This window comes from Sinocyclocheilus anshuiensis, unplaced genomic scaffold (assembly GCF_001515605.1).
Source record: "Sinocyclocheilus anshuiensis isolate Anshui unplaced genomic scaffold, SAMN03320099.WGS_v1.1 scaffold393, whole genome shotgun sequence".
Classification (NCBI taxonomy): domain Eukaryota; kingdom Metazoa; phylum Chordata; class Actinopteri; order Cypriniformes; family Cyprinidae; genus Sinocyclocheilus; species Sinocyclocheilus anshuiensis.
Genome location: NW_015536501.1, coordinates 358,522 through 386,315, shown reverse-complemented (window position 1 = coordinate 386,315; position 27,794 = coordinate 358,522). Strand labels below are relative to the sequence as shown.

Below are 27,794 nucleotides of genomic sequence, written 5' to 3'. Positions count from 1 at the left end.
GTTCACTTCCATTATATGACTGACAGACTGCAACGGTTTGAGTTAAAAATCTTTGTTTGTGTTCTACTGAAGAAACAAAGTCACCTACATCTTGGATGCCCTGGGGGTAAGCAGATAAACATCACATTTTCATTTTTGGGTGAACTATCCCTTTAACTCCAGATGCGAGAAGAGAACGGTATCCGTTCTGTCCACTCAATATTTAATGACCTCTAGGGATGGGCGATACCTCTTATTTTATCTTCGATCCGATACCGATATTTAAGCCCAGTATCGTTGATACCGATAACGATACCGATACCTCTAAACTAAACTGATCTTTTAAATTATTAAAAGAATATAATCTGTAATTATACTCACTTAATATTAGATTTTAAAGTCATGCTTCTTTTACATTTCATAGGCCTCTTTTTTGTTTACACTGTCAGAAATAAAATATACTATAATTGTATTTTAGCTGGGGCAGTAACCTCAAAGGTGCAACTATACCCCTAAAAGTGAGCATATTAGTACCATACAAGTATGCATGCTTTAAGGGTAGATAAGTTACAAAGGTGCACCTCTGAGGGTACCTCATGAAAAATAAAGTACTACCATGTATTATTATTATTATTACAATGGTAAATTTGTGGTTACTGCAGTTTTACTATTTTAATATATTTTAAAATGTAATTTAAAATGCATCTGTGATCAAAGCTGAATTTTCAGCATCATTACTCCAGTCTTCAGTGTCACATGATCCTTCAGAAATAATTCTAATATCATTTGCTGCTCAAGAAACATTTATTATTAGCCTATAGCTGCGTCATATTTGTGTGGTGATTAATTTTTTCAGAATTAATTTTATATATAGTAACAATGTTATGTAATGTAATGTAATAATGTGGCAATGGTTTCTTAAGATCTACTTGTGCTTCTGATGCTTTTGGGAAAAGCAGCCCTATTTGAACTGTGAGCAATGCTTCAGCAGCGAACGCTGTCTGTGATTGATTGGTTCTGTCTTTCAGCATTTGCGTGTGTTCCGATGAACAGGAGAAATGGTTCTATCCAACACAATTATTCGCTAATATAGTCTATTTTTCCACTTAGAAGCTTATTTTATGCATCGAATTTCTTGATAAATAAATAAAATTAATGGTTAAACGTGCACTTTAGAATCGATATTTTTATGTGAGGATCGATCCTTTCGATACAACATCAGTATCGAAAGTATCGATACTTAAGGATCGACCTCATTGTTGTCAACTTTGTTAACACAGGTTTGGACAATTCAGACATCAAATAAAAATGTAAAATGTGAAAGGCAAATATGCTGTACTAAACGCTTTCACATGCTTCCTGTCCTTTGTATCCATTTAAAATCAAATTATTTAATGTATAGAACTTTAATCAGGCCGTAGAGTTAAACTAAACATACTTATTGTAACTTTCTGAAATCACACGTAGAAGTTAACGACTCCCCGAAAAAAGGTGGCAGATGAGAAACAGCAAAAGTACCATCGCAAATCATCTAAATAAAACGTAAATTGTTGAAAATAGTGTGGCGTTTTTAATTGCACGACTCTTCGTTCGTAATTCGTCCGTAGTATCGTGAAAAATATTCAGCAGGTGTGAAGAGCCACTGACAAAGTGACCGACTGAAGAAAATAAGACCGAACTGAGTTCAGTGAGGCCACATTAATAAATCATGCCAGCATTTTAAATACCCTTCCTGGAAAGCTTTAGACTTTTAAACAATTATAGTTACTTACATATAATATAACTTGTGACAACAGACCAGTTTAAGTTTGGATGTCATACCAAAGTATGGGAGGGAGGAAAAGTATAATTATTTAATGCAAATAACAATGGACATGCACTAAACCATGACACGTTTTAGCTTGAGTACAGTTAAAATTTATTATATTTAGTAACAAGACTTTCATTGAAGCAGCATCAACTGCATGATGCATATCCCATATGAAGGCCAATATGACCTTCTGAACTGAGCAGGTAAGTGCATGTGTACACATCCAGCTGATATTAGAGCAGGAAATCTCACACCAGATTAGTTGCATACATGACTGACAACTAGCAGCTTACATATATATAACTTGTATATAAATATAATACATGTACTGAATAATACAAAGCGTTACCACATAATACTGAAATCACTAACACAGCAGCTGGTGACAATTGTTTGTGTTATTTGTATTATTTCAGACAAGGCAACAGATAAACACATCCTTTGGACACGCAAATTAACAAGAGCAGCTCTAAAACATCAGGCGGAGTGAATTCATAGAAACAGTATTTCATTAAGCAGTTGTCTATGAATAAACTCTTGACATTCTCTGATGACCTGGATGAATGAAAACCTTCACACACATGCCTAGGATTAAACCGCAAAGGGCACAGAAACATTAACAAAGGAGTAGTACATTTGGACTGGATAGCATTAAGGAACAATGAGTGAAACACACACACACACAACTTATAGTGAAAATGACAAACATGACATTGTAAAATCATGAGCGACATGTCTGCATTTGTGAGGACCTATATATTTAGGTGTAGAACAGACACCCAAGCATGCGCGCACACACACACACACACACACACACACACACACACACACACACACACACACACACACACACACACACACACACACACACACACACACACACACAAAAGTGAGGTATAACAGCCCATATAATAAAGCACTCCATAATAAGACTATACACTCTGAATACTTAATACAATGGCAACACTAGGACAGGCAAGTTAGGATTTTGCAGCGAGGCTTAAGTTATTTATTGCACAAGAAATGAGGCATTGTGTGTCCTGACATCTACATCATGGTCACTAGTTGAGTGAGCTGGCTTTCAAGACAAAGAAACACTTAGTACACCAGCTGAATTTCAGCAATAACAGCTATATATGATTTCCGGTTTTGTCTCACTTCAACTTTGTATGTGGTATATTTGAAATGTGCAGGTATTAAATGAGTAAAGGCCTTGTTCTGTTTATCCACAAACAGGAGCAATACAGACATGACATAAATCAGTTAATTAGCACCATGGGAAGCAAAACAAATTAGTTTACATTTAAAAACGGCACCATAAAGCTAGGACAAAAAAACAAAACAGGGCATTGATTATCAAGGCTTAGTGCCCCAAAAGGTATGTTAGTGTTTGTATGCATAACGTTCAAAAACAATTCATTATTTGCAGTAATACAAACCAAACGGTGCTGTGTTGATCATCAATAATACTGGACAATATAATAGCAAATAAAAATGCACGGTGAAACATTGAACAGGAAAGGCGCTCACTTGTACTGTAACTCAGTTACTGTCTTTGGTAGTCACAGTAACTAGCTGTTTAGCCGCCTTGGCAATGTCGTAGGCACACTGAATAACCTGCTGGGAGTCGTGTGGTGTGGCCTTTTGACATTCGCCCTGCAGACGACTGGCACTGGAGGTCAAGAGGCACAAGGACCCGCGGACGGACTCAGAGGATGGCCTCTGTAATGGGAGACAATTTCAGAACCTTATTAACCAGTTATTGCTTGCTGTGGATGCAAAAATATTAGACAAGACTATAAATAGATATATTCTTCATTAAAGGAGTGGTAAACTGTTTTTTTTTTCTAGGCTTGACTGTGTTTATGGGGGTACAGTCTAACATCTGTTAATGCTTTGTTTAAAAAAAAAAACTTTATTCTACACTGCTTTTTTCCCTTCTCCTATGAACGCTCTGATGATTTCCTGGTTTTATTAAGCCCCTCCCTCAGAAATACGCAATGGGCTCAGATTGGTTAGCTGGCCCAGTGTGTTGTGATTCACTAAACCGCCTAGTGCACGTCCAGAAACGTCACGCTCCTCACCTCAGTGCATGTGCTCCGGTGTTGTATTGTAACCAATGGCATCATCAATAATGCTTATCAGTTTGAGCCTGAATGAGACCCAGAGAATATTAGTGAAGAGGATCGCGCAGAACCTCATACTTTTAGATATGCTGTTATTTGTAAATGCTACTGCTTATGTTAGCTTTTAATATACGGTTTTATCCTGATTAAAGCTTTAATACAGCAGAATACATGATTGCCTTGTAGCATTTTTGTAATGTAATTGTTTATTTTGTAACAGTAAGAAGTGTTTGCCAGCAAGTATTCCTCACTACCACGGTAACTGCATGTGCGTTCGTGCCATGTTTAACACTTCTCGTAGCTGTGAAAAATATGTCTGTCTATACACAAAGTGTATAATTGAAACAGTTCATGGATGGAGCTGATGATCTGAATCAGGTGAGAGAGAGCATGTGAGAGCAGAGCGTGTGCAGAGCAGGGGAACGCGAGGAACAGGGAATGGCACCGTGATTCATATATGAATAGATTTTTTTGTGAACCCCTAGTTTTGACAGAATGGCACCAACTCTTCCTCTTCTCTAAAGCAGCGCAGTAGAGGTCTGCGCGGGACTGTTTTTTCAGTCCCGCTCCCGCAAGGTTATATTCCGCACCCACCCGCTACATTCTAATTTATTGAGATGCACCTTTATTCACTCTTTGTTCACCCACTGTCCGCTTAGAATAGTTTTCTTCCCGACCCGACCGTTCCCGCTAAATTTAGATCTCGTTTCCAGAATCTCACATTTAAATTTCCACTACTGAAAGAGAGATAGGCTGACAAATAAAAGTGGTCTGCACAAAATTGTGTTATTTTATTCGTCTAGTCAAGAGTCTTGAATTTATTGACTTTGACTTGTTAAAATTATAGGCTAAGCAAAATATAAACAAAACCGAGTTGAACTTCCTTCAAGGACAGCGCATCCATACTTTGCTCCATCCTTATTCTGCTCTGTCACTCATCGACAACCTGCCTGTTCTGTCTGAGGGCCATATATTTACCACAGGTACAGCCTGCTCTGAGCATCGGTATGCACATGCTGCACAGACCCCGCAAATAAAATGCGTGACGTTTAAAGCATGCGTGCAGCGCGTGCATAACAGTCCTGAGCGCAAGCTGTACCGGTGGTCAATAAGAATAAAGCGCAGATATGCTGTTCTAAATGGACGTCGGGAACGGGATATTGTTAGACCGCCCGCTCCTGTTCAAATTACACCAGAGTTACCGACCGCTACCACGTTTTATTCGGGAATTTAATCCCGCGGGCCAAAAAATCCGGTCGGGTCCCACAGGAGAGCCGCGGGAATGCAGACCTCTACAGCGCAGCATGGCCTCGCCCCCTTTGTTGCATGTTTCCGGGGGCGGGGTACGGAGTTGCGACACGCTTTGATCTCGCCGCCACGTGGTCACGTGGTTCATGGAGCACTCAATAGTTCGAAACAACTCCGCGCTGTCAATATGTTTGAATGGGTTCAAGTAGGATAGACAGCAGTTTCACTATATTTGCAGCATTTCTAGCGATTATTAACACATCATGTGCATTGATTGTGTATTGTTAACTACGCTGACTACGTTTTACAATCGCATTTTATTCTGGGGAGCGATGAAGAGACAGCATTAATATTTTATCTAATATGCTTATTATTTAGATTACAATTAGCATAGTATTGAGGGTTAAAATAGAGAAAATGTTTTTAAATTTCAGTGCAAAGAGGCAAATTAGAGGCGTTTGTTGGCCAGAAAAATAATATCTTTATGTAATGCCATGGTTTAACCACTAGATGCCCATATGGCTGTTTAATAAATATAGCCTACATATATTGAGCTCTACTCTAGTTGCTGTAAAGGGTTTTACCGGTCATAATAGCTTATTTATTTAATGTTTTGCCTTGTATATTTAGACATTATCAAACACTCAATGTTTATAAGTTTTTCTTTTTTTTTTTAAATGTTGAATTTAAAAAGATTAATTACTCACATCCCAGTATTATTTTATGACATTTATGTAAGAAGACAATATAAGTGAATGCTAAAAAAGGCCAGCAAATACGTAATTTAACCCAATAAAAAAATGTACATAACGTTTAAAAAAACACAAGGCAACCAACTGCATTCAGGGAAACTCTTTCTTGTATTCCTTTAATGGGCAGTCTTCACTGAAACTCAATTCAACTTCCTACAGGGAGAGAAAAATTGCAGAAAGACTAAAAACTTAAAAATATGACAACTAGCATCCGGTTATGATCGCTATTAAGGTGTTTCTCACGTTATCTAACTGCAAATATAGCATAACTGCCTATTATCTAAAACTAAACATTAACTATAACGCGTTTCATAAAATACAACTACTGGCCAGATTTCCGAGAGGTAAACTAATGCGTTAAAATGCCCAAAAACTGCTGTAATTTCCTCAACTTTCTGGCGAGTGCGCTTGAGAAGCACTGAAATGAATGGGCTTCAATACTGGAACTATTGGTTGTTTGGAACTATTGGCTGCACCATGACACGCTTTACTTCCGCATTTCTCAGTTCCTATGGAAGCCTATGGGAGTGTCGCAACTCTGTTTCTCAACGGCTCTGACACTAACTAAAGTTACAAAAGTGAAATCACAATCAACCACCCCTTTAAGGCAAAGTTTCCTTGTTGGCTCAAGGCTTACCTTAGGGAATAACGTAGCCATTTCTGTTACTGCTACAAGAATTCTCTCTGAACACGGGACAAAGCTTCGACAAAGAAATACAATGAAAAATGTTATTTTTTCTTATTAAATTGATAAAAAATATCATTTAAATTATGATTCAAATATTACCATTTTAAAATATTCTTTTAATTTATGATTCCAAAAAAATTCTAAAAATGTGGAGTAGAACCAAACATGCATCTAATCATCCAAACAAACTTGATTCACACTCACAGCCTTAAATAAATAAATATATATTTTTTTAAATCACAAAATGATGTAAGCATACATCATATTTAGAAATGCAAATTTAAAACAAGGGTAAGAAAAGCGATTTTTTAAAATGAGTGGTTCTTGGTGGTAAAAACCACCCAGAACACCACAGCAACCTCACAGTGACTTTTTTTACACTGTGAAAGAAGAGCTAAAGTGATGAATGAGATCTGGGCGAGTGAAATGCTAACCTACGGTATCGTTCTCCCATGAATGCATAATTATCGGCAGTGACCGGAGACTTAATACCAGCAGAAGTCGAGCAACAAAGGCTCAGTGTTCAAAGTATTTAATAAAATGACTGTTCCTGATACTTATACGAATACTGAACACTGCATGGTGTAAACTCATGGTGAAGCATGAGCCATTTGTGAATCTACATGCGTGTCCGTCCATCTTGGTCATGTGATGTTATATCCCAGCAGTGTTGACAATTCCATCCCTTGCTTAACAGACAAAGGAGACACTGTGTCCCTGGTGCTGAATGCCATTGCAGTTTCAGACTGAAGACTGGAAGACCATTTTACTGGAGACTGGAAGACCAAAGGCCAGACTAATTTTCTTACCTCTCATGTTTATTCTCTTGCGCAGCTCTGAGTAATTCCTGGATGTTCTTAGTGATCAGCTCCGTTTTGCTGATGACGTCCTCTGTGCACGGTAGAGACGAGTCGCACTCACCCTCAGATGGGTTTTCTGATTGTGGCACTGTACCATCGCCCGGCCAGCCACTCGCCCTGGAAAAGTTACTCTGTATTGACCTGTGGGTGGACGGGTTCAGTGTCAACAAAAAAAGAAACCTTTGAATATATTGTTTTTTTAAAACAACAAGAGGTGCAAAAACAAACCCAGATTCGTCCATCTCAACGTGGTTTAGTGCATTATCATAGTCACTTTCTGGCATGCCGCTCTGGGCGACTAATGTGGATCCCTGTAACAGGAATAGAATCATAGTGAGCTTTCTGCAGAAGAAAGGGATGCTACCGGTTACTGGCAACTGGTGCTCACTCAGCTTAAAGCTTGAAGACACAGCAAACCATCATGCTTTTGGTGTAGAATCAAAACTTCAGCACAATAGAGCTGTAAAGTAAAGCCAGATACATACTCCATGCAAGCAGTCACATGCAGACACTTGGCCAACACGCTGTAAAAACATGTTCTCACATTAACAAAACCTTAAGACTCAAGGGGGCGATAGAGTTACCCTCAAACATCTGCCTTATTTATCTGCACTGCGTTATTAATTATTCATATAGTTAGCTATAAACATGTTACCAGTTTAACTAACTTTAACTTGCTCAACAAGACTCACTTCAAACCGATGCGTGGTACTAGCAAAACCAAGGCCATGGGTTCAACTGAGTATGAAGGAATTGATAAGACGTATACGTTCAATGGGCCTCATTTATGAAACCTACCCGAAAACTCTCCTCCAGTTTCATAAATGCTTCATAAACTTCCGATTTGATAGTTAAACGTGTGTGTTAATGAATTCCAATCATTCATAAATAGGACGCTCGTGCACGCTCATTCACAATTAGCATAATCCCCACCTATGAATTGCAGCTACGCAAATTGCGTGTCCAGGAATGCAAGGGAATATTCTGGTCTACTTTCTCAGGTTTGGCTCCAGTATATTGCATAAATGCAAAAAAAAGACTAATAGGCCATATGCCTAACAGGGCCGGCTCCGGGCAGGGGTGGGCTGAGCCCACCCAAATGACTGTCTTGCCCACCCAATCAGAATTAGGTAAAGATAAAAAATTTTATGCAGTGATTAAAACCAATCTGAAGCGGGCTGTATTTTGAAAAGTTTAATGTAGCCTATAGCTGGAGACTGCCCCAACAATAATAAAATAACACCAGAAAATTGCAACATTTTTCTTTTATTAGCTGAATGCAAGGCACGCTGAATTCACGCGGAGGCTTCAGTCTGTTGCAACAAAGGCTGACAATGAGCGAAAACGGTCAGAAATATTTGCGCGCTATCATGAGGAATTTGCAAGTTACGGGGAGTTTAATATGTGACAGGGAGTTTAATATGTGAATATGCATAGCCTACCACTGAAATTACCTGAGCAGTTGAATTAATGTTCTAAAAAAACAGCTCATTCTATAACGTGCATTCATTGCATGGACGGGGTAAGAACATAATATAAGCGTCTAAAATGCATGTAGGCTATACAATTCATTTGAAAGCTTACCCCTTTTGGCTTGCTGTTAATGCTGAATGTAAGAATGAAAACTGGAAGTAAAGAGCTTAAGCGATGAAAGTTGCGTTCGTTACTATAGCAACAGTCGGCTCGACTGTAAAAAACGTAGCGTTCCCCTTCTATGACGTAAACGACCAACAATATCCAGTGATGTAAACTATTCGACTTTTTGAATGAAAAGTAGGTCTGTCATGTACGTGATTTATGTCATTCATAATTGATTATGACGACAATAGCATTTTTCTGTTTTGCATTTTCAACAATACAACTGAAATGGAATGGGTGCATATTTTAAAATAAAAAAAATTATTTGCTGTTCAGATTGATTACGTCACAAAAATTCTTATTGTTCTTTTACTGATCTTTTTTCTTTTATTTAAATCCTTTATTTATTACGTTTCTTTAAATAAATACAATTCAATCATGATAACTCTCGGAATATTTTAGCATGGTGATGGATATGACAATGTTAACGTATTTGGTCTTGGCGGAATAGATCTGCTACGCTGCTGCTGCTGCTGAATTGCTGCTGCTGTTGGTTACTGCTGTAGTTGTAGATTATTGCTGCTGCTGCAAGCAAGTACAGGAACTTGCTACTGCCAATGCATATGGCAATACGGTGCCATGAGTATTTAAGACATACTGCTGCTGCACAAATAGCATATAAAATAACCCGTAGCAGATCTATACAGGTGGAGTTGGGGAAGGTGGAGGGTTTCAGGGAAACTCTGAAAGCGCGCTGCAGGAATCTCTAGTGAATGCTAGCCAGCCATATAAATGCAAGGCAGTAAGCTCATTGGCTGCATATGCAGCATGAACCAATCAGCTGTGCCAAGTCGTTTAACTCTCTGAATATCATCGGTTATGTTAACAACCAGTCGCCTGCTCCATCTAGACTCATGACTGAACTATATATTTACCATCTTTATATTTTCCTCAAAACGATTGGACCCCCAATGTTCTAGACATGATTACAGCCTTGTTTGGTATAAATAAAAATGTTAGTTGAAAAGAATAAGAAGTTTATTTTGTTGTGAAAGTGCATGATATTCTAGGCTGCCCATGAAAAGTTTTTCTTCAGTGTACATATAATATAGTTAAAATAGCAATATCTACAGTATAAATATCTTCTAGTATTAACTGCTTAGCCTCCTTGTCATTTTTTATTCAATTCAAAGTTTTAAATCAAGCTATCTCGTGCTACTGCAACAAAATTACCCAACTGTAAAATCAAAAATACACTGAGTGAGCAAAACTTTGTTTAATTACCATTATAACTAGCTATCTCACAATGTTTACATATGAATAAAAGCCTACATTAAAATCTGTCATATAAATTGGTCTTTTCATTAGAAATTAGCCTACTGATTGCCACCATTGATGGACAATTTTTTTTTATAATATTAAAAATATCTGTATGACAGTAAATTCTGCAGTTCTTCCCTGCTGTACCGAATATCTATACTTTTCAAAGTATCATATCGAAGTTAGAAATTGAAATATTGTGACAAAATTAATTTTGTAGGGTGCCACAAATTTGTTAATTTCCAAAGGGTGCCGCGACTAAAGATAGGTTGGGAAACACTGATTTAGAATATCCATGGCGGCATCGTATTACTAGTATCTCTCTTTTAAGAATTTGACTAAATAAAAAAATCAGTAACCAGTAATATTGACTTCTCCATTGTTGTAGGCAGTCGTTGTACAAGTAGGATGGTTGGTCGGTATTTGTCCCGCCCCTCCTCCATTGATTGGAAAGCTGGGTAAACAGTGACAGTGATGAACGATGCGTTTTACAGTTATCAACTCAGCTACAAAAAAAAGAAGAAAAAAAAAAAAAAAGAGGGCAAGGGCAAATGCATTTCTAATTATTATGACAATTCAGTGTCATCAGTTTGCCAAAAAGTACAAAAAGAACATTTTACGCACCGTTTACTCATGTTAGGGAGCAGATGTACATTTATTTCGTACCAACTAACATTTTGAAAATGCGACATTTTCATGAATTCGAATGTTTACGCCAGAACGGCTTTACGAATGATTTACACAAAAATTTGTTCTGCTGGTGTTTCATGAATAAGGCCCAATGTAACTGTAGGTGTATATTAGACTAGTTTAAGTGTTTATGTAGTTAATAAAGTCTTACTTGTATCACACCTGAGGTTGTTCATTGTTTGCTCATAATCGTAGTCCCTAATCATGCAGATTTCTGCTACATGCTAGTACATGAGTAGTATTGTACAGTAAGAAAGTTATTTCCCTTAACCAGGAAATGATCGTTCTTAGAATTAACAGACAGTTGACCCTGAGAGGTCAAGTAAATACTTACAGCGGATCTAAATATTTATAATTATAACTAGTTATGTTTAATTATTCATATTTCCTCTTTGAGCTGATTCGCTACATAACCTAAGTTGATTCAGATAAAAGCATCTGCCAAATTGTAAAATGTAAACGCATGGATTACATTCTGATACATTTCAAAACGATGGACGACATCAAACTTGTGTAGCTACAAGCATCTGCATTCACGTACTTGCGTAGAGTATGTTTTGGGTTTGAGATATCAGAGAGCCAGTGACTGCTTTACACATCAAGCAGAGTTGTGAGTAATGTTAATGGCTGGTGTCTCTCGCTGTGCATACGTTTAACATTAGTAGTCCAGCTAAAGAACATGTTGTCCATTGGTTGGACAGATCTGTGGTTCATGCACTGAGTAAATGGGGGACAGATAGAAGAGAAGCCCTTTCAACAGCCTGTTCACTGAGCAGGTACTTCACCCTTTGGGTTATCTCATCCCAGGACCAGGACAGAGTTGAGGGGAACGTGGGAAGGGAGGAGAAGGCAGTCACCGAGGGACCCTTCCCAATCTAGAAAGGGTTCAGATTATGATTTGAGTGGGCAAAGGGATTTTTTTTTAAATATGAATGATTAAAAAGAGAATAGGGGCTATCAATGCATACCTCAAGTGATGATTCACTGGGTTACCAAATGAGTTAAAACCAAGGAAATAATGAAACAGGAGGGCCACAACCAATTCTGGATTTGGTTTGGCTTGTACTTACATTTGACGGCAGTGGTTGAAGAGTCAGGGTTGTGTCACGGCAGACGGTTTCTCCTCTAGGGTGGTACTGCCTCAGACCCGAGCCGGTCTCATACATCGACATGGCCCTACAGCCACGTGGAGGTGCCCTGTGCGGGAGGTCCTGCGGCCTTGCCAAACTGTTAGGAGGCTTCAGAGTGCTGTTCTCATTCTGGAGGGAGTTCAACTGAAACGAAGGCACCAAGCAGAGTCAGACATTTGCAGCAAAAATGGGTGTGTTCAGCAGTAGTGTTGTCAAAAGTACTGACTTCGGTACCAGTCTGTACTGAATTTAAAAAAAAGGGACGATACCAGCATTTCCCACAAGCATTTTGAGCACTGTTGAGCGGATTCTTAAACATCTCTGATTGTCCATTGTGTTCACACGCACAACAGATATGTCTGTGATTGGCTACAATGATTCACACTCTTCACAGAGCGCTTACAAAGATACACACAGGAGCATTTGAAAGCCGCGTCTATCAGCAGATCCGTCGGTGGATCCCTAATATATCTGCTCATTGACGGATCCTCTGAGAGTCGTGGCTTTCAAACGCTCCTGTGTGCAAGCGTAATTTGTGTAAGCGTTCGGTGAACAGCATGAAGAGATGATCATTGTAGCCAATCACAGACCTATCTGTTGAGAGCGGGAACACAATGGCCAATCAGAGGTGTTTAAGAATACACTCACAGCACTCAAATTTCCTGCGGGAAATGGTCGTATCGTCACATTTTTAAGGGTGTATTCACACCAGGAAAGTCCACACGTGTGCTATGGTCATCCATTCATTAGTTCATCCATTCAACCGTACCAGTTCATTTGGAACCAGACCACCTCTTCAGCTAGGTCTTGGTACGGTTGTTTGGTCCGCACCCAAGTGCGATTGCTGTATTCACACCTGCCCAAAAGATCTGCACCAAGGGGGGAAACGAACATAAGTTCGATTCATTCGAACCAAACAAGACAGGTGTGAATACACCCTAAAATTTCAGTACTGACTGGTACCGAAATCAGTACATTTGACAACACAATTGTGCAGGGCTGGGCAATATGACAAAAAATAAAACCCTTTTGAGGTGTGATCCGACAGCTTACCTTGCTCTGCATGAGTCTCAACTCCTCACCAAGATGGCAGTTGACCTTAAGGAGCTGTTGGATCTTTGCTTCGGAGGCAGTGAGGGCACTTTTCACTTCCATGAACTCCTGCACAGTGATGGGGCTGTCCGACAAGTCTGAAGACTCTGAGCTCTTAGAGGAGAGATCATAGTTAAATTTGATCCCACACACTACTATACACCCTGAGGAACGCCTAAAGTTTTTTTGCAATTCGCAATGCAGCGCGCACAGTCGCAGCGGCTTTGAGTTGCTTTACAACTGGCATACTTTTTGCACATTATTGGTGGTACTGTGTATTATTCTGCAGTTACCGAGCAGAGACACTTCAGTACAGCCATGACGAACTTTTAGAACTCAATTCTGGAATACATTATCTACAGCTGAGGCATTTATTCCTCTGGAGCCCGTCAGACCACTACCGGGAACTCTCACAGATGTGAGATGGAGGAGACGCTGCAGGCAGAAACAGAAGAGAGGAAAGCGAGCGGCAGGGCTCTACGCTTACTTTTCTTTTTAGGAGCACTTGTAAAGCTGTCACTCATCTTAGCTCATTGCGATCTCACATCTATAATCAACGAAGCTCTCTACACTGCGCAATGAATCGCTCACTTTGCTTATGAAAGGATTCGTGAGTTACGTCTGTGATACATTACTCAACGCTGCAAAAACACGTAGAAACATTTGAAGCTCCCCTGAGCGCAATCACAAGTATGATGATGATCGGGTCAGTCGCACTGGTGCTCCTAAAAAAATGTTTATAGTCGCACGCAGTAGTTTTCGGTCGCAAATGCGACTGAAATGGTCGCACTGTAGAGCCCTGAACGGGTGTGTGGGCCAGGCTAAAGGCTAACTTGTCCAAGCCCCCGCTTCCTACCATCTTCCTCTCTAATGCACAGTCAACCCACAACAAGATGGATGAATTACATGTACGGCTGGCGACACATAGGACCATATAAAACTGTTGCAGCATGAACAGCAAGCATTCAAGAGGGTGGTGAGGACAGCGGGGGAAATCATTAGGACGAACCTCCTGGAGATCAGCACAGTCTATACCACCCGCTGTCTGCGGAGTGCGCAAAACATCCTGCAGGATCAATTGCACCCAACACATCACCCGTTTCTGCTGCTGCCCTCAGGGAGACAATGCCAGGCCATCAGAGCCAGAACCACCAGACTGGCCCACAGCCTCTATTCCAGTGCAGTGAGACTGTTGAATGTTTTTCTAATATGCATCTAGCCCAGGGGTGTCAAACTCAGTTCCTGGAGGGCCGCTAGTCCCAACCCTGCTCCAACACACATACCATGTAGTTTTCAAATAAGCCTAAATGACTTGATTAGCTGGATCAGGTGTGTTTAATTAGGGTTGAATCTAAACTGTGCAGGGCTGTGTGGCCCTCCAGGAACTGAGTTTGACACCCCTGATCTAGCCCATCACATACACCACACATCTTTTCCTACACTACTGCGATTGCTGAGAACTGGACTATGCATTGTTGCAGCATTTACACCATATTTTAAAATCTGCAATATATTTTCATATGGACAATAATTTTTATGTCTCTGCTGTCTTGTCTGTCTGTCTGTTACAAGATTGTGAACCAAATGGTATAAGGTATAATGGATTGCACTTTATGAATACTTACTGCACTTTTACATTGTAGGTTGCTCTGATGTTATCTTGTTGTTATTTATGACAATGGCAATAAAGAAAGTAAAGTATGTACCTTGGTCCGCTCATCTTTTCCAGATGTTGGTTCTTGCTCCGTATCCTCATCAGATGCTACACTGTCATAATCAGGCTGATCCATCTCTGGACTTTCACTGCCATGACGGTTCCCAATGTCCTTCAGAATTAACTCCACATTATCTGGTCAGAAACAAAGAGTGGAAGTTGAACTTTATGCATTATACAGTCCATGATAAAAGAAAAACCCAACACCCCATTTAATCACCTTTGAAATTATCAGGAGAATTTCCTTGCTGACGGCGCTTGGCATCAGTTAAAATATCAACAACCAGCGTTGCAAACTCATGTGCATTGAACCTTGCGAGCTTCTGACGTCCCTGCAACATAAACACCACAAACAGAGGGAAACTCAAACATTATAAACAAACTGAATCGTTTTAGAAGGTGAGTTTGCATCTTTGTCAATGTACCTGATTCCTAGTGGAGGAATATTCAGGGTTTACAGGGAGGAATGGTACTACTGTGGTGTCCGTTACCAAGGTGCTGTGGTTCTGAGTCGCAAGCCAGACTATAACCGCAAAATAATTACACCATTCAAAATGTAAGGATAAAATCGGAGTTTATACTTTGAGAGAAAAATGGACAGAGATCAGAATACCACTCTTCTAACCTGCATCCGTTTCTCTTCTGTCAACTTCATCATAAACATCCATGGCTAGTTCTTCAAACTGATGATTACTGAGCTGAGAGCAGCACAACAAGGTTATTATACAAACAGCAAATCTCAGGTGTCAAATAGTTGTCGTAATAATCAAAATGTAATAACCCAGAATGTGTGGTGACAAATTAAGGTTGAGCTCCAAAAACAGCAGACTTCTGTACAACTTACCGATTGAAGCTTCTTCTTTGCTGCTTTGGACAATTCTGACAAGTCAAGACTGCTGTACGTAAAAAAAAATAATAATAATTCCGTGTCAAATCAACCAAATTTCAGAAACTTTTGATTTTGCTAATATTTTTTCTGAAGAAAGATAAGAATGTATAGTGATGAAAGCCAAAATATTAAATGTCATGGATGAATATTTACTGAGTAATCCGCTTTTTTGTAGAGGGGGGTCAAAATGCCCTATATGGCTTGGTTCCAGAAATATTGGGATTTCAATATGGCTCCTGGGGTAAATCGTTAAATTGTACACATTTTTAGTAGTCAAAAACCAAATGTGGGTCAATTTGCAAAAATATGATCATTCTTTTTTTTTTTTTTTAAAGAGGAATGTCTGAAGAACAAATAATGTTGAAACTAGAGATTTATGTCGTTTCCTTCTGTCAAAACAACTGCATTGAACATAACGGTCCAAGTGCCATAAATATTATTTTTCCCAAGTTTGCGTGCCTATAACTCAATAAGTATTAAAGATATCACAATATGATTTTAGATTCTAGTTCTTAATAAACTTTTCTTTTGGAATCTTCATTTTCAAGGACCTACATCATTCAGTCCCAAAGATAGGGGGTCTCAATGAGGCTCCAGATTGTTGAATATTACCTATTTTCAGTGGTCGAAAACCAAATGTTGGTCAATTTGTATACAGCTGATACTTATTAGGTAACAAGGTAACAACATGCTATACATGTATGTGAATATATATATATATATATATATATATATATACACACACACACACACAACATGCCAGAATTATGGCTAATTCTAGCTTTAATGCTAGAAACATGATTAGCAACATGCTAACTTAATGCTAATTATGCTAGTTACATGCTAATCATGCTAGAAACATGATTAGCAACATGCTAATCATGCTAGCAACATGCTAATTTTCTAATGTATCTACATTTTCAAACTTCAAGTTTTTACAGCAGCTTTAAACTTTCAGGCTAGGCTTTCTCAAGCCAACCATGACAAACTTTTTTATCTAGTTGTATTTAAAGCAGAATATCTGAAAAATTCGTCAGATTATGAATAACCAGGATTAATTGTTAACTCTAGGTAAAGTATGAACAGTGTGAAATGTAAAATATGATTACTCAGGATCCCGTTTACCTGGGGTTTAGAATTACCCAGTGCTAATTATTCCAAGTGTGAGAGATCTTAAATGTTTGAGGTACTATCAGTGATTCTGCCAAATATGCCCTTTAGCAGTAGATACTACATAATCTGATGAAGCTTCACATTATATAACAATAAAAAAGAAAAATAAATTCTAATAATTAATACAGATGAGGACAAATCTTGGTTTATTGATGTGAATGCAATGTGTGGAAAAAGCAGCCACTTTTCCCTAGGAGGCATGGGATTTGTTTCAAACATGTTACAATACTGCATATCTGAACTCTTGGTAGCTTCAGAAGCTGTTAAAATGAATAAAATCCCTTCTTCAAAATATCCTTGAAACTGATTCAAATATAGAATCTTATGAATAGACTACTGAAAGAAAGGTAATGTGCCTCAGCTTGTCCATTTCAGTGTATTTTAAGCACTCCAACAGGTATGTTTTATACATATTGTTTTGATAGAGGGAAACAACATACAATTCTAATTTCAACATTATTTATTCTTCAGACATTGTTCTTTAAATTAAATAAGTATAGACTGTATACAAAGTGACCAATATTTGGTTTTTGACCACTGAAAATGGGTAATATTCAACAATCTGGAGCCTCGTTGAGACCCTCCTATCTTTGGGACTGAATGATGTAAGGCTTTGAAAATGAAGATTCCAAAAGAAAAGTTCATTAAGAACTAGAATCTAAAATTATATTGCGATATCTTTAAGACTTCTTTGAGTTATAGGCACGCAAACTTTGGAAAAAGAATATTTATGGCACTCAGACAGTTATGTTCAATGCAGTTGTTTTGACAGAGGAAACAAGATACATTTCTAGTTTCAACATTATTTGTTCTTCAGACATTCCTCTTTAAAAGAAAAGTAGCATCATACTTTTGCAAATTGACCTACATTTGGTTTTTGCCCACTAAAAATGTGTACAATTTAATGATATACTCCTGGAGCCATATTAAAATTCCAATATCTCTGGAACTGAACAATATAGGGCCTTAAAAATTAAGACGTCAAAATAAAAGTTTGTTAAGACCCAGAATCTAAAAGGGCATTAAGATATCTTTAATACTTCTTGAGTTACAGGCCTGCAAACTTTGGAGAAAAAACTTGAAAAGTGCTCTTTCCCCATTTTTGAACAGTCACCATTGGCACATAATGCAACAAAGATTGCTAAAGTCAACAGATTTTACTAATAGACCTACCAATCTCTGTGTAAAAGTAACATTATGATGCTGCCATCTTTACCACCCTGCAATTTGGCTCTGAATCTCAGGTGAAAATTGCAACTTTGACCCCCCTCTACAAAAAAGCGGATTACTCAGTAAATATTCATCCATGACATTTAATATTTTGGCTTTAATCACTAAACATGTTTATCTTTCTTCAGAAAAAAATATTAGCAAAATCAAAAATTTGAGCCGGGGACCTCTGGTTGAGTTGACACGGAATGACCCAAGAGCTGTTATCATCTGATCAGCATTTACTAGCAAGACCAACAAGTCCTATTTCCATACTTACACATTTCTTATCCAAATGGAGCCAGCAAAGAAAACAAATTATGCAATTAAGTATTATAATCAAAAACAGATTAAAGAGAGGTGTGATACAAAAGGGAGCTCATCCTACCTGTCTGCTATCTGAGGAATTATAAAGTGTTGACTATTTTTATGATCTGAGAAAAAAGAAAAATAATTTCAGGCTCTCAAGTTTTTGAGGTACATTCTGTTATTACAGAGATACTTATGACTGACCTGGCTTTCTTCCACACAGATAGAACGCTAGTCTGTCTGTCAGCTCAAACTGGATCTCCACCAGTCTGTCTGCAAGTTCCTGGTGTCCTGCCTGCCTATAGTGGGACATAACAGATAACAGAAGAACATCAAACATAACTGAAAATGCTGAATCTTTGTATTGTTGATCCCTCAGATCTGCTTCTCTCTCACCTGGCGTAGTCAATAGGATTCTTCCCAGAACTGTCTGGTGCTCCGGGATCTGCTCCATACACAGTGAGCAGCTCCGCCTGTAGCAGCTGGCCTGCTTTAGCAGCCACATGTAATGGAGTATTTCCTTTCTCCTGAAGAAAACAAGTGACGTGGCATTCATTGGAGTAATTCAGTTAAGGACAATACAACTTAATACCTGCTATGGAGCGCTTGGATTAAATAGCAAACGCTGCAAAACAATGAAACCTTATTCCACGTTAGCAGTGGATTGATATCTATATATACAGACATGTAGAATACAGTATTTACATATTTGGTAAAAATTGATCAGGTATCTTAAACTACGATCTGTCCTTTGGCAGACTGATTTGGCTGAACTATGCTCAGATTTTTTAGTTTCAGTGTTGGTACAGATACTGTTTTTAATATGTTGTTTTAATATAACATTACCTAGAACAGAAAATGAAGCAATAACATTGAAACTTACTGGATGGAAAAAGTTAGCCTGCGCTCCCAACGACAACAGCCTCAGACAAGTTTCCAAATTGCCGGTTCGAACACTAGAGTGAAGTTGCTGAAAACAAGGGTGAATTCATGGTTTATCTGATGGTTTTGGTCTCAAGAACTTGAAGATCACATCAGACATAGATCTTTGATAGTCTTTGTTTAACTCTCAGTTTCATCTCAGAGGTTCTTGTCCACTCATATTATTATTATTATTATTATTATTATTATTATTATTACATTCTCACCTTGCTGAGGTCTTTGGCGGTAACACTATCATCTTCACGGCACGGCATTCGATGAACAAACGCCAGCATTTGATATTTAGCCTTTATGAAATCCGTTTTGTTGGGGCTGAGAGAGAAGATAAACAATAAAGTGAGCATGTTTATGCTGAGAGACTCGATTGGTTCTACACATGATATATATATATATACAGTGGGTACGGAAAGTATTCAGACCCCCTCTCATGGCTGTATTAGATCAAAAGGGTGCTTCTACTAAATACTGAGCAAAGGGTCTGAATACTTAGGACCATGTGATATTTCAGTTTTTCTTTTTTAATAAATCTGCAAAAATGTCAACGATTCTGTGTTTTTCTGTCAATATGGGGTGCTGTGTGTACATTAATGAGGAAAAAAAATTAACTTAAATGATTTTAGCAAATGGCTGCAATATAACAAAGAGTGAAAAATTGAAGGGGGTCTGAATACTTTCCGTACCCACTGTATATACACACATATCATGATATATGGGACTCACTGGACTCTGTCTTGAGGATTGGCTTTGCGTTTTCCACTCATGATGGAAGATGGATCCAGAAGACTGTGTTCCCAGATTGAATTTGCTCCATTATTGTACAGGGACTTCACCATCTGTGGATAAACACCAAAAACTTCACCTTAACTTTCACTTTGAGACAGAAAATGAATGCATAAAATGCTGCAATAGTGTTTCTATGACTCCAGCTTCAGCAAGACACATGAGAAGCATCTAGACTCTAAACCAGAGGTGTCAAACTCAGCTCCTGGAGGGAGTGAGTGCTACGGAGTTTAGTTCCAGCCCCGCTCCACCACACATACCTGTAGTTTTTAAATAAGTGTTAAGGACTTGATTAGCTGGATGAGGTCCATTTTTAATTAAGGTTGAAGCGAAATTCTGCATAGCTGTGGCCCTCCAGAAATTGAATTATCATAAAGTGTCCTACCCAGAAATCGAACATGAATGGCCTCTCGGGTCGTATTTACAACTGGGAAACTCTAAGATAGCATGTGAAGGCAGCAAGGCATTCTATTCCTGTCTGAGGAACTGAGATACAATGCCCCATTTCCTGTTAATGAACCTCAGGAAACGCAAAGCTAAGCGGCTCCCCATCAGAGCATGCAGCATGGCTCTTCACCTGGAGCTGTGAGGAGGGCCACGGAGTTTGGGTCAGGTGTCGGACCTGAGAACTGTGGCGGCCCAGGCCTCGGTGAATACTGCAGCATTCGTCACAGATCAGAACTCCACGATTGATCGAGGCCCAACGAGGATCTGAGAGGGAGAAAGAAAAGCTTTGTGAGTCACCAAGTATTGCACAGCACCGTTACAAATTCCCCTCGAAAGGCAGATCCTGACATTATTTTCTAGTCATTCTTCCTCCTTAGCCGCATAATGACCCTTACAAAACTTGTCTGAGCAAAACGTATGAGAAATGTATACTGTATAAGCCTTCATTTGTGACATTAAGCATGTGGCTTCTTTGTACAAATGGCCAGATGTGCTTGTTTCCATTGAAGCGCAAGGTACTTTTTAGATCATTCTCTAAAAATACTGAAGAACATGATCACCAGGATTCAGAGCTTTTGGCATTAAAGCAAAGGAGCTACAGTATCTCATTTAATGCATTCTTTTTTCACAATAACCCAAATTTTTACAGACACTCATTTTTATGTGAGCAACAAATAGCATTTTAAACTGAACAGTCAAGTTGGCCCAAAATAAAGATGGAAGTAGATCATTTAGACCTGCTGTATCGCAAATCAATGCAGTATAAATATAATACCATAAATTAAAATGTATAATTAATGTATAGTATAATGTGTGTCATTGCTGTAGATTTATTGTTCTTGTGCTATAAAAAACAGATAGTTCTGCATATTGATTTTCGGAAAACTAAAACAAACATAATCTGTGTAGTGTGTAAGTATTGGTTGTGGGAGAAAAAAATCTACATATAAAGTGATTAAATGACGAATAAATAAATATTTATTTTCCTTTTGGCCGAGCATTGGCTAATATATTGGTTTATCACTATATTTATTTTATGTATGAATGTATTTGATGACAGTTTTGGCTGAAACCAAGTTATTTATGTTGCATTTTATTTAATTATTATTTTTTAATAACAATAACCGTTATGATAATAGCAACTACATATTCTGATGGAAACTGGTCTCCACATATTGTCTGGTCTTTCCTTTGTCTTATTAAAATTAAGATGGGGTTTTGCTTCGCATAGAAATAATAAAAAAAAAAAAAAAACCGAGGGCCTGAACATCATCAGTTAGCGCTATTTTCCATTTGGAATATCAGGATTGTCATTAAACCGCAATCTGTTTTATTCAGGCACCAATATCCATGTAATACATAAGGATTATTACGGTGTTTGCTTGAGAATAATCTAAGAGAAATTAACTGTATAAACATCTGTCTAAATAAAACCCTACAGGACCTCATCAGCAGTTTGCGTTTGTTTCATGTTTGTTTTGTTTGTCTTACCGGGCGCGCTGCAGTCCGCGCAGACCTCTCTGTTTCGCGCTCTGGTGGACATCATACAGCTGCGTTCCACGACAATCTAGAACATTAATGTGATTAACGGATTAATGAGGGAAAGGGACAGATGTGAGGAGGACGTGTTTCCCTTGTTCCTCCTTATTTGACGCCTTTTTTCACTTCCTGGAAGAGGAGGAGATCAGCAGTCATGGGCGGGTGTTCTTCAACATGACGACGTTACTGCAGGCGAGCGACGCGACCATTATCAACTGACCAATAGCGTGTTAGTTTGTCGCGTCGTATCGCTTTTAGTTTACATTCATAAATACAAACTAGAGGGGGAGGGGGGAAGAACTCATTTTGTAAATATGAGGGAAAATAGAAAGTACTGTGTGTTCTGACAAGAAGGCTTGTTTGAATGTCACTAATTTTAATAAATAGTTATTGGCTAAAATATTTGGAGAAAATAAGAACGTAAACCTTTTGGCCACTTGATTTGCCTTCAGATCTCTGGTCATAATTTACAATTTTACATTTACTCACTGTTGTTTTACACAGAAATCTTTTAACATCTGTAGCAACCTTTCTTTGTTTAGTTATGTGGGTCATTCTGGTGAGGAATTATTCTCCCTGAAAAACTGAGATTAATTGGTTGCATTTAGAAGAAAGGACCCTAGAGATCTCCAAGTAGAGCATGTCTGTAAATGAGCAATTACTGCAGTTTACCTTCTATGTCTTCAAAAGTCTTCTTTGCAGATAAATTACAATCATAATTATTTATTTAAACATTATGGGATAAAAGTAGGGTGACCATACGTGCCATTTTCCCAGGACACGCGCGTCCTGGCCAGGATTTCTATGATGTCATACACCGATCGGTCTGCACACGCAAACAAAGCCAAAACCTAGATATTTTAGGCAATATAGAAATCCTGGCCAGGACACGTCCTGGGAAAATGGCACGTATGGTCACCCTAATAAAAGGAGTACCAATTTCGGACTGTTATGACATCTTAAATGTAGAGTTAATTCAGGTAAACTGGGGCACTTTCGACACTGGGGCAAATGTCAAAAATAGCACAGTTTACATGGGTTAATGTAATACAATTCATAAAAAAAATTACAGTGATAGCCACAAAGGTGGACACAAACACTAACAGGATTCAAGCAATAAAATGACAAACTAGAGTAAAGGTTATTTTAGTCCATTTGACATTTTTCTGATCTTTTCTGTCTTCCACTTTATTCTATGTATAAATATTGTTGAGAGGAAACAAATAATAAAAATGCAGAAAATGTAGCAAGTAATAACATGCAATAAAAATCTCTTTTAAATACTTTTATTCATTCCGCCTATTTCTTGACAACACAAACTGTATAGTTTTTTTTTCTTTCTGTTTTTCAGGGATCCCACAGTGCAGCCAGCGCATGTAGGATGTGCACTGACTGTACACAACATATACATACATTGCAGTATACTTGTGTGTATATACATTTTGTAAAGAAACCTTTAAATAATTAAAAAAGCCTCAATGTTGTAATTACAATACATATTCATTTTTCTTTCTTTCAATGTTTCAGGAAAAAAAAAAAAAATACACAAAGAATAACCCGGTGTATTTTTATCTCAGTGTATAGCTCCTGGATTTGACATGGCCTTAAAAAAAATACCACATATGAATTTCCAAACCATCCGGACCATAACAGTCATGGCCATAGAAAAGCAACCATCCTGTCTGTGCACATAGGCTACTGTAAAAAATAATACTGTAAGCAGAACTTGGAAAAATAATACTTTTAGGGCCTGACAGTGAGCAATGTGGCACCATTGCTGTGGCCTCTCAGTGCTTGACATCAAAAGTGCCTTCTAAATCACCCGTGCTTCCAAACCCAGCAGGTTATGTCCAAATAAAGGATCGTCTTTCAGCTAGAAAATACATTCACAGACGGTTCATGTGGAGTTTCAGCAGTACTTACACACTCTACTTGAACACACATTGCACATTTAATACTGCATATTGGTTTAATGACAATGAGGATGAATACAGACATGAATGAACTGTAGTCCCTGCTCTGGATTGATTTTTAGGAACATAACCATCATGAAAAATGCATTTTGTGTGTGTCTATTCTTAACAGCTAACTGACCCCTTAGCATAAACAGTGCAAGTTGATCACTACGGCCTGCAGATGCTATTTTTACATTTCCTAATTGGCCTTGTTGCTATAGCACAAGAGGTCTGCCACTAAAGCCAACATGGGATAGCAGAGGCTCCAAAAGTCATGCACAAGACCTCACAGGACAAAATTATCATCTAAGATCCAGTTGCTTTGAACAAATTGGACTGGTTCATATCCGTCTAAGAAGTTTCACATCTATCACATGTTCTTGACTGAGACAGCCATCAGCTCTGTTTCTTTACATCAGTTTAAACAATGCCAAAGTCAACTGGACTTATTAATGAACTTAAAACAAGCTGATTCCATGGAAAAATCTACATGAATCAGAAACTATAGGACTCTATGTTTTATAATATGTGAAAGACTCCACAAAAACCACTTGATATTTAAATATTTAAACCAGAACTTTAGATTGTGGAATTGCTGCTTAGAAATAGATCAACTCCAGTAAATACATTTCTAATTTGATTTTTGGCCTTTTAGAATTAAGAATTAAAATTATTCTTGATGAGGAGGAAAGAGGGGAACAGGATCAGGAAATCGGCTACCCATGACTCGAACCCGTGTTGCCTACATGAGCACCATGGCTCAATATCAATGTTTGTTGGAGTTTTGTATGAGAAAAGACAAGTTTTTGCGTATGACACCTCAAGAGGTTTTAGTCAATTTGACCATTTTCACGAGGTTGATTTTTTATTATATTGCCAAAGTTTCTAGACAGTTTCTCTTTGTAAATTCAAGCATAACCTGGATTTTTCACAGTCCAGTCTTAACACACCCACTGCTGGTCTCTCTGTAAGAACAATTTATCAGGATAAACGTCTGTGCAGCTTCACAACACTAACAAAAACAATGTTAAATACTTTCTGACATCACATGACCAATGCGCATCTCTCACCCGTCCAGCAGCTGGTTCAGCATCAAAACACAAAAACAACATACAACATGGAAAAAAATAATCTTGGAATGGCTTTAAAATCGAAGCTTGGCAATATGAAGTTGTTTACAGCTGCCCGCAGGATATAAATGAACCCTGAGGGAGAACAGGAACACATTCATGTAACAATAACTCATTCACAAATGAATGGATGCTATTGGCTGGGGTGGACCTGCTGTAGTTAACCACTGCATGAGAGGTTTGGTTGATTTGATGGCTGCAACCCAATTCCCATACTCTTCCTCATAATAGAGCACTGAAGTGATGGCATATCACCCTGGTTCCCTCGACAAAAACCCAAAAGGATTTTTCCATTGGCTTTTGGTTTATTGCAAAAAAGTAAGCTCTGTGACCAACAATGGTTTATGATTCTTCCACGTTTTATTCATCATGATATCTTCACCAATGAACAAAACTTTTACGACTTTTGAAGCCTAAGTGCCAGAAGTAAAAATCTAAATGCGAGCTAGAAACAGACAACACCACGGTTGCTTGACTTCATAAGGGCCTTTCGCACCGCGGGAACCTTTTCATAGTACCAGAACTAATTGTGGAACTACCCACTTTTTGGCGTTTTCGCACCGCTGGAACTGGGTGCGATTTTAGTACCGGACTGCCTTTTTCGAGAGCCAAATTAGCTCCTACTCCGTAGCAGGGTCTAACCAGCACAACTTGGTACTACCTGTGACGTAAGTAGACATTGACTGGCCAAACGTGTACAAAAACACCCTCACCCGCCATGATTTAAAACACAGTGTAAATATACTGTAAACACTGTGTCAACTTATTTCGCAAGTATGGAGAACAGCGATAGATGGACGGACGCTGAAGTGCAGGCACTTTTGAACATTTACGCAACGGAGGAAATCCAGTTGGAATTCGAAGGAACAAAACGTCCTCCATCCTCCTGTTGTTAACATTGTTCTTCTTTGTTTCTGTTGTTGAACGCCGTGCACAAATGACGTTGCTGTCGACCGGCTTACGTCACTTCCTAGTACACAGTCGGTGCGAATGCAACCCTTTAAATGGTACTGGGAAATAGTTCGCGCAAAATCGTCCCAGTACTTTAGCACTGTACATTTAGTTCTGGAACTAAAGCGGTGCGAAAGGCCCTATAGTCAACTCTGGTTCAACTCTTTCTTTTTTTAAAAATTGAGTTTTCCTGTTCGGTTTGATGTTAAATGTGCACAGTATTTTCCTATAGTTTACTCTGCACATTAAACTGGCGAAGACTGAAAAATCAGCTGTCAGTGAATGTGCAAGTGATTTGGCCATTCATGAAAACTGAAGTATACTTTGAAAGGCAAGATGGATCGGAACATGGAAAAAGTATACTTGTGGCTTAACCGTGTTCTAACTATATGCCTAAAAGTATGTACTTTTTCCAAGTATGTACTTTTATTGTGCAGTAGCATGGAAACTGGAATGCAGCCGATGACGCTTAGTAGATGGAATGTTAGAGACCATGGCTCTTTTGCCATTGCAAATCAACCAATCGGAGGAAGTCAGTCCTCCAAACAGGGGAGGATATACCAGTTGCATATAGTTGATGCACCATGGCGCAAGCTATCAAGGAACCAGCCTTGATTCTCCATGGAAGCCTGTTACAAATGAACTCTGGCAACAAATATAGCTCTACATAGAAATTATATATTTTCATGTGTATCATAATATCATTCAATTCCATATTTTGTTTTTATAAATAAATGTGTACATGTCCACGCAACATTTGCTGATAGTAACTCCATATTTTCTTTATCTGGTCCCAGACTCCAAAAGGTTTAAAAAAGTGATGCTGCCGAGTTCCAACATCCGCTCAAGTGTTTAACCAGAGTCTGTGTCTGTTCTGAAGTGACAGTTGAATTGTTTTGGTGCGTTTGTTTTAGCCCTGGGTGAACAGACCGATTCCACGATCACAGGACTGCATTCCTTCATTTTTTTCAGCTCTTTCATCGCAGAGAAGACAGAGAAATTGCAGTACTGGGTTTCCATCAGTGTCTGTTGTCAGAAAGGCCTCACAGCGATGCAGCCGGATCGTGAGAGCCGTTCAGTCAGTGCCCCGGCCCAGCTCATCGGGTCGCTTACATGTGGAGATGTTCATTACATTGGCTGAGCCGGGACTCAGTGATAGCGACTTCGCCTTTCTTCACTGTCTGAATCGTAGTCTCTCAACCCCATACCTTTCTGTAGCTTCATTAGAGACTCTCTCATCTGTAAACACCCAAATACATCTTTGAAATCCTTTAATGACTGCAGCTTAAAGAAATAGTTCATTTTAAAGATTTAGGATATAATCATACATGGAACACTTTCACGCAAAATTCTTCCAGGTTTCACATTTTGTATTCTACTGAAGAAAGCAAGGCTATAGATTTAGAATGACATAAAAATTAGTAATTTTTTGGGTGAACTATCCATTCATAATTATTCCTCATTGTTGATACTCTATTAACTC

General features: G+C 38.6%; 2 protein-coding genes across 4 annotated transcripts in view; both read right to left on the bottom strand.

The window, feature by feature from the left end:
- Window positions 1-1,885: 1,885 nt before the first annotated feature.
- On the bottom strand, window positions 1,886-22,408 carry LOC107688934 (ARF GTPase-activating protein GIT2-like). Of its 3 annotated transcripts, XM_016486781.1 has the most exons (21): window positions 22,228-22,408; window positions 20,867-21,000; window positions 20,230-20,342; window positions 19,716-19,821; window positions 19,451-19,537; window positions 18,964-19,094; window positions 18,772-18,866; window positions 18,647-18,692; window positions 18,539-18,544; window positions 15,832-15,883; window positions 15,613-15,685; window positions 15,413-15,510; window positions 15,208-15,319; window positions 14,980-15,122; window positions 13,235-13,387; window positions 12,122-12,325; window positions 11,837-11,926; window positions 7,692-7,774; window positions 7,413-7,604; window positions 6,553-6,616; window positions 1,886-3,511 (listed from the first exon to the last, which is right to left on the bottom strand). In XM_016486781.1, the coding sequence occupies exons 1-21, from the start codon at window positions 22,280-22,282 to the stop codon at window positions 3,332-3,334; spliced, it is 2,217 nt and encodes a 738-aa protein (XP_016342267.1). In that variant the 5' UTR covers window positions 22,283-22,408; the 3' UTR covers window positions 1,886-3,331. The 3 variants fall into 3 exon arrangements, with proteins under 3 accessions (XP_016342267.1, XP_016342282.1, XP_016342274.1); XM_016486796.1 differs by lacking the exon at window positions 11,837-11,926; XM_016486788.1 differs by lacking the exon at window positions 18,539-18,544.
- Window positions 22,409-26,441: 4,033 nt separating this feature from the next.
- The window catches only part of LOC107689718 (GRAM domain-containing protein 1B-like), a 38,527-nt gene continuing 37,174 nt past the window's right edge, over window positions 26,442-27,794 (bottom strand). The window contains exon 18 of the mRNA XM_016487851.1: window positions 26,442-27,550. Within this exon, the coding sequence (XP_016343337.1) occupies window positions 27,461-27,550 (90 nt within the window). The 3' untranslated portion in view covers window positions 26,442-27,460. The remainder of the gene's footprint in view (window positions 27,551-27,794) is intronic.

What these genes read in the sequence shown, in the direction of transcription:
- LOC107688934 (XM_016486781.1), bottom strand. Translation starts at nt 22,282, where the DNA reads ATGATGTCCACCAGAGCGCGAAACAGAGAGGTCTGCGCGGACTGCAGC. An exon ending in TGAGACTCATGCAGAGCAAG is followed by an intron (nt 12,326 to 13,234) that starts GTAAGCTGTCGG and finishes CCTTCGTTTCAG; the next exon opens with TTGAACTCCCTCCAGAATGA. An exon ending in GGGATGAGATAACCCAAAGG is followed by an intron (nt 7,775 to 11,836) that starts GTGAAGTACCTG and finishes TTCCTGTTACAG; the next exon opens with GGATCCACATTAGTCGCCCA.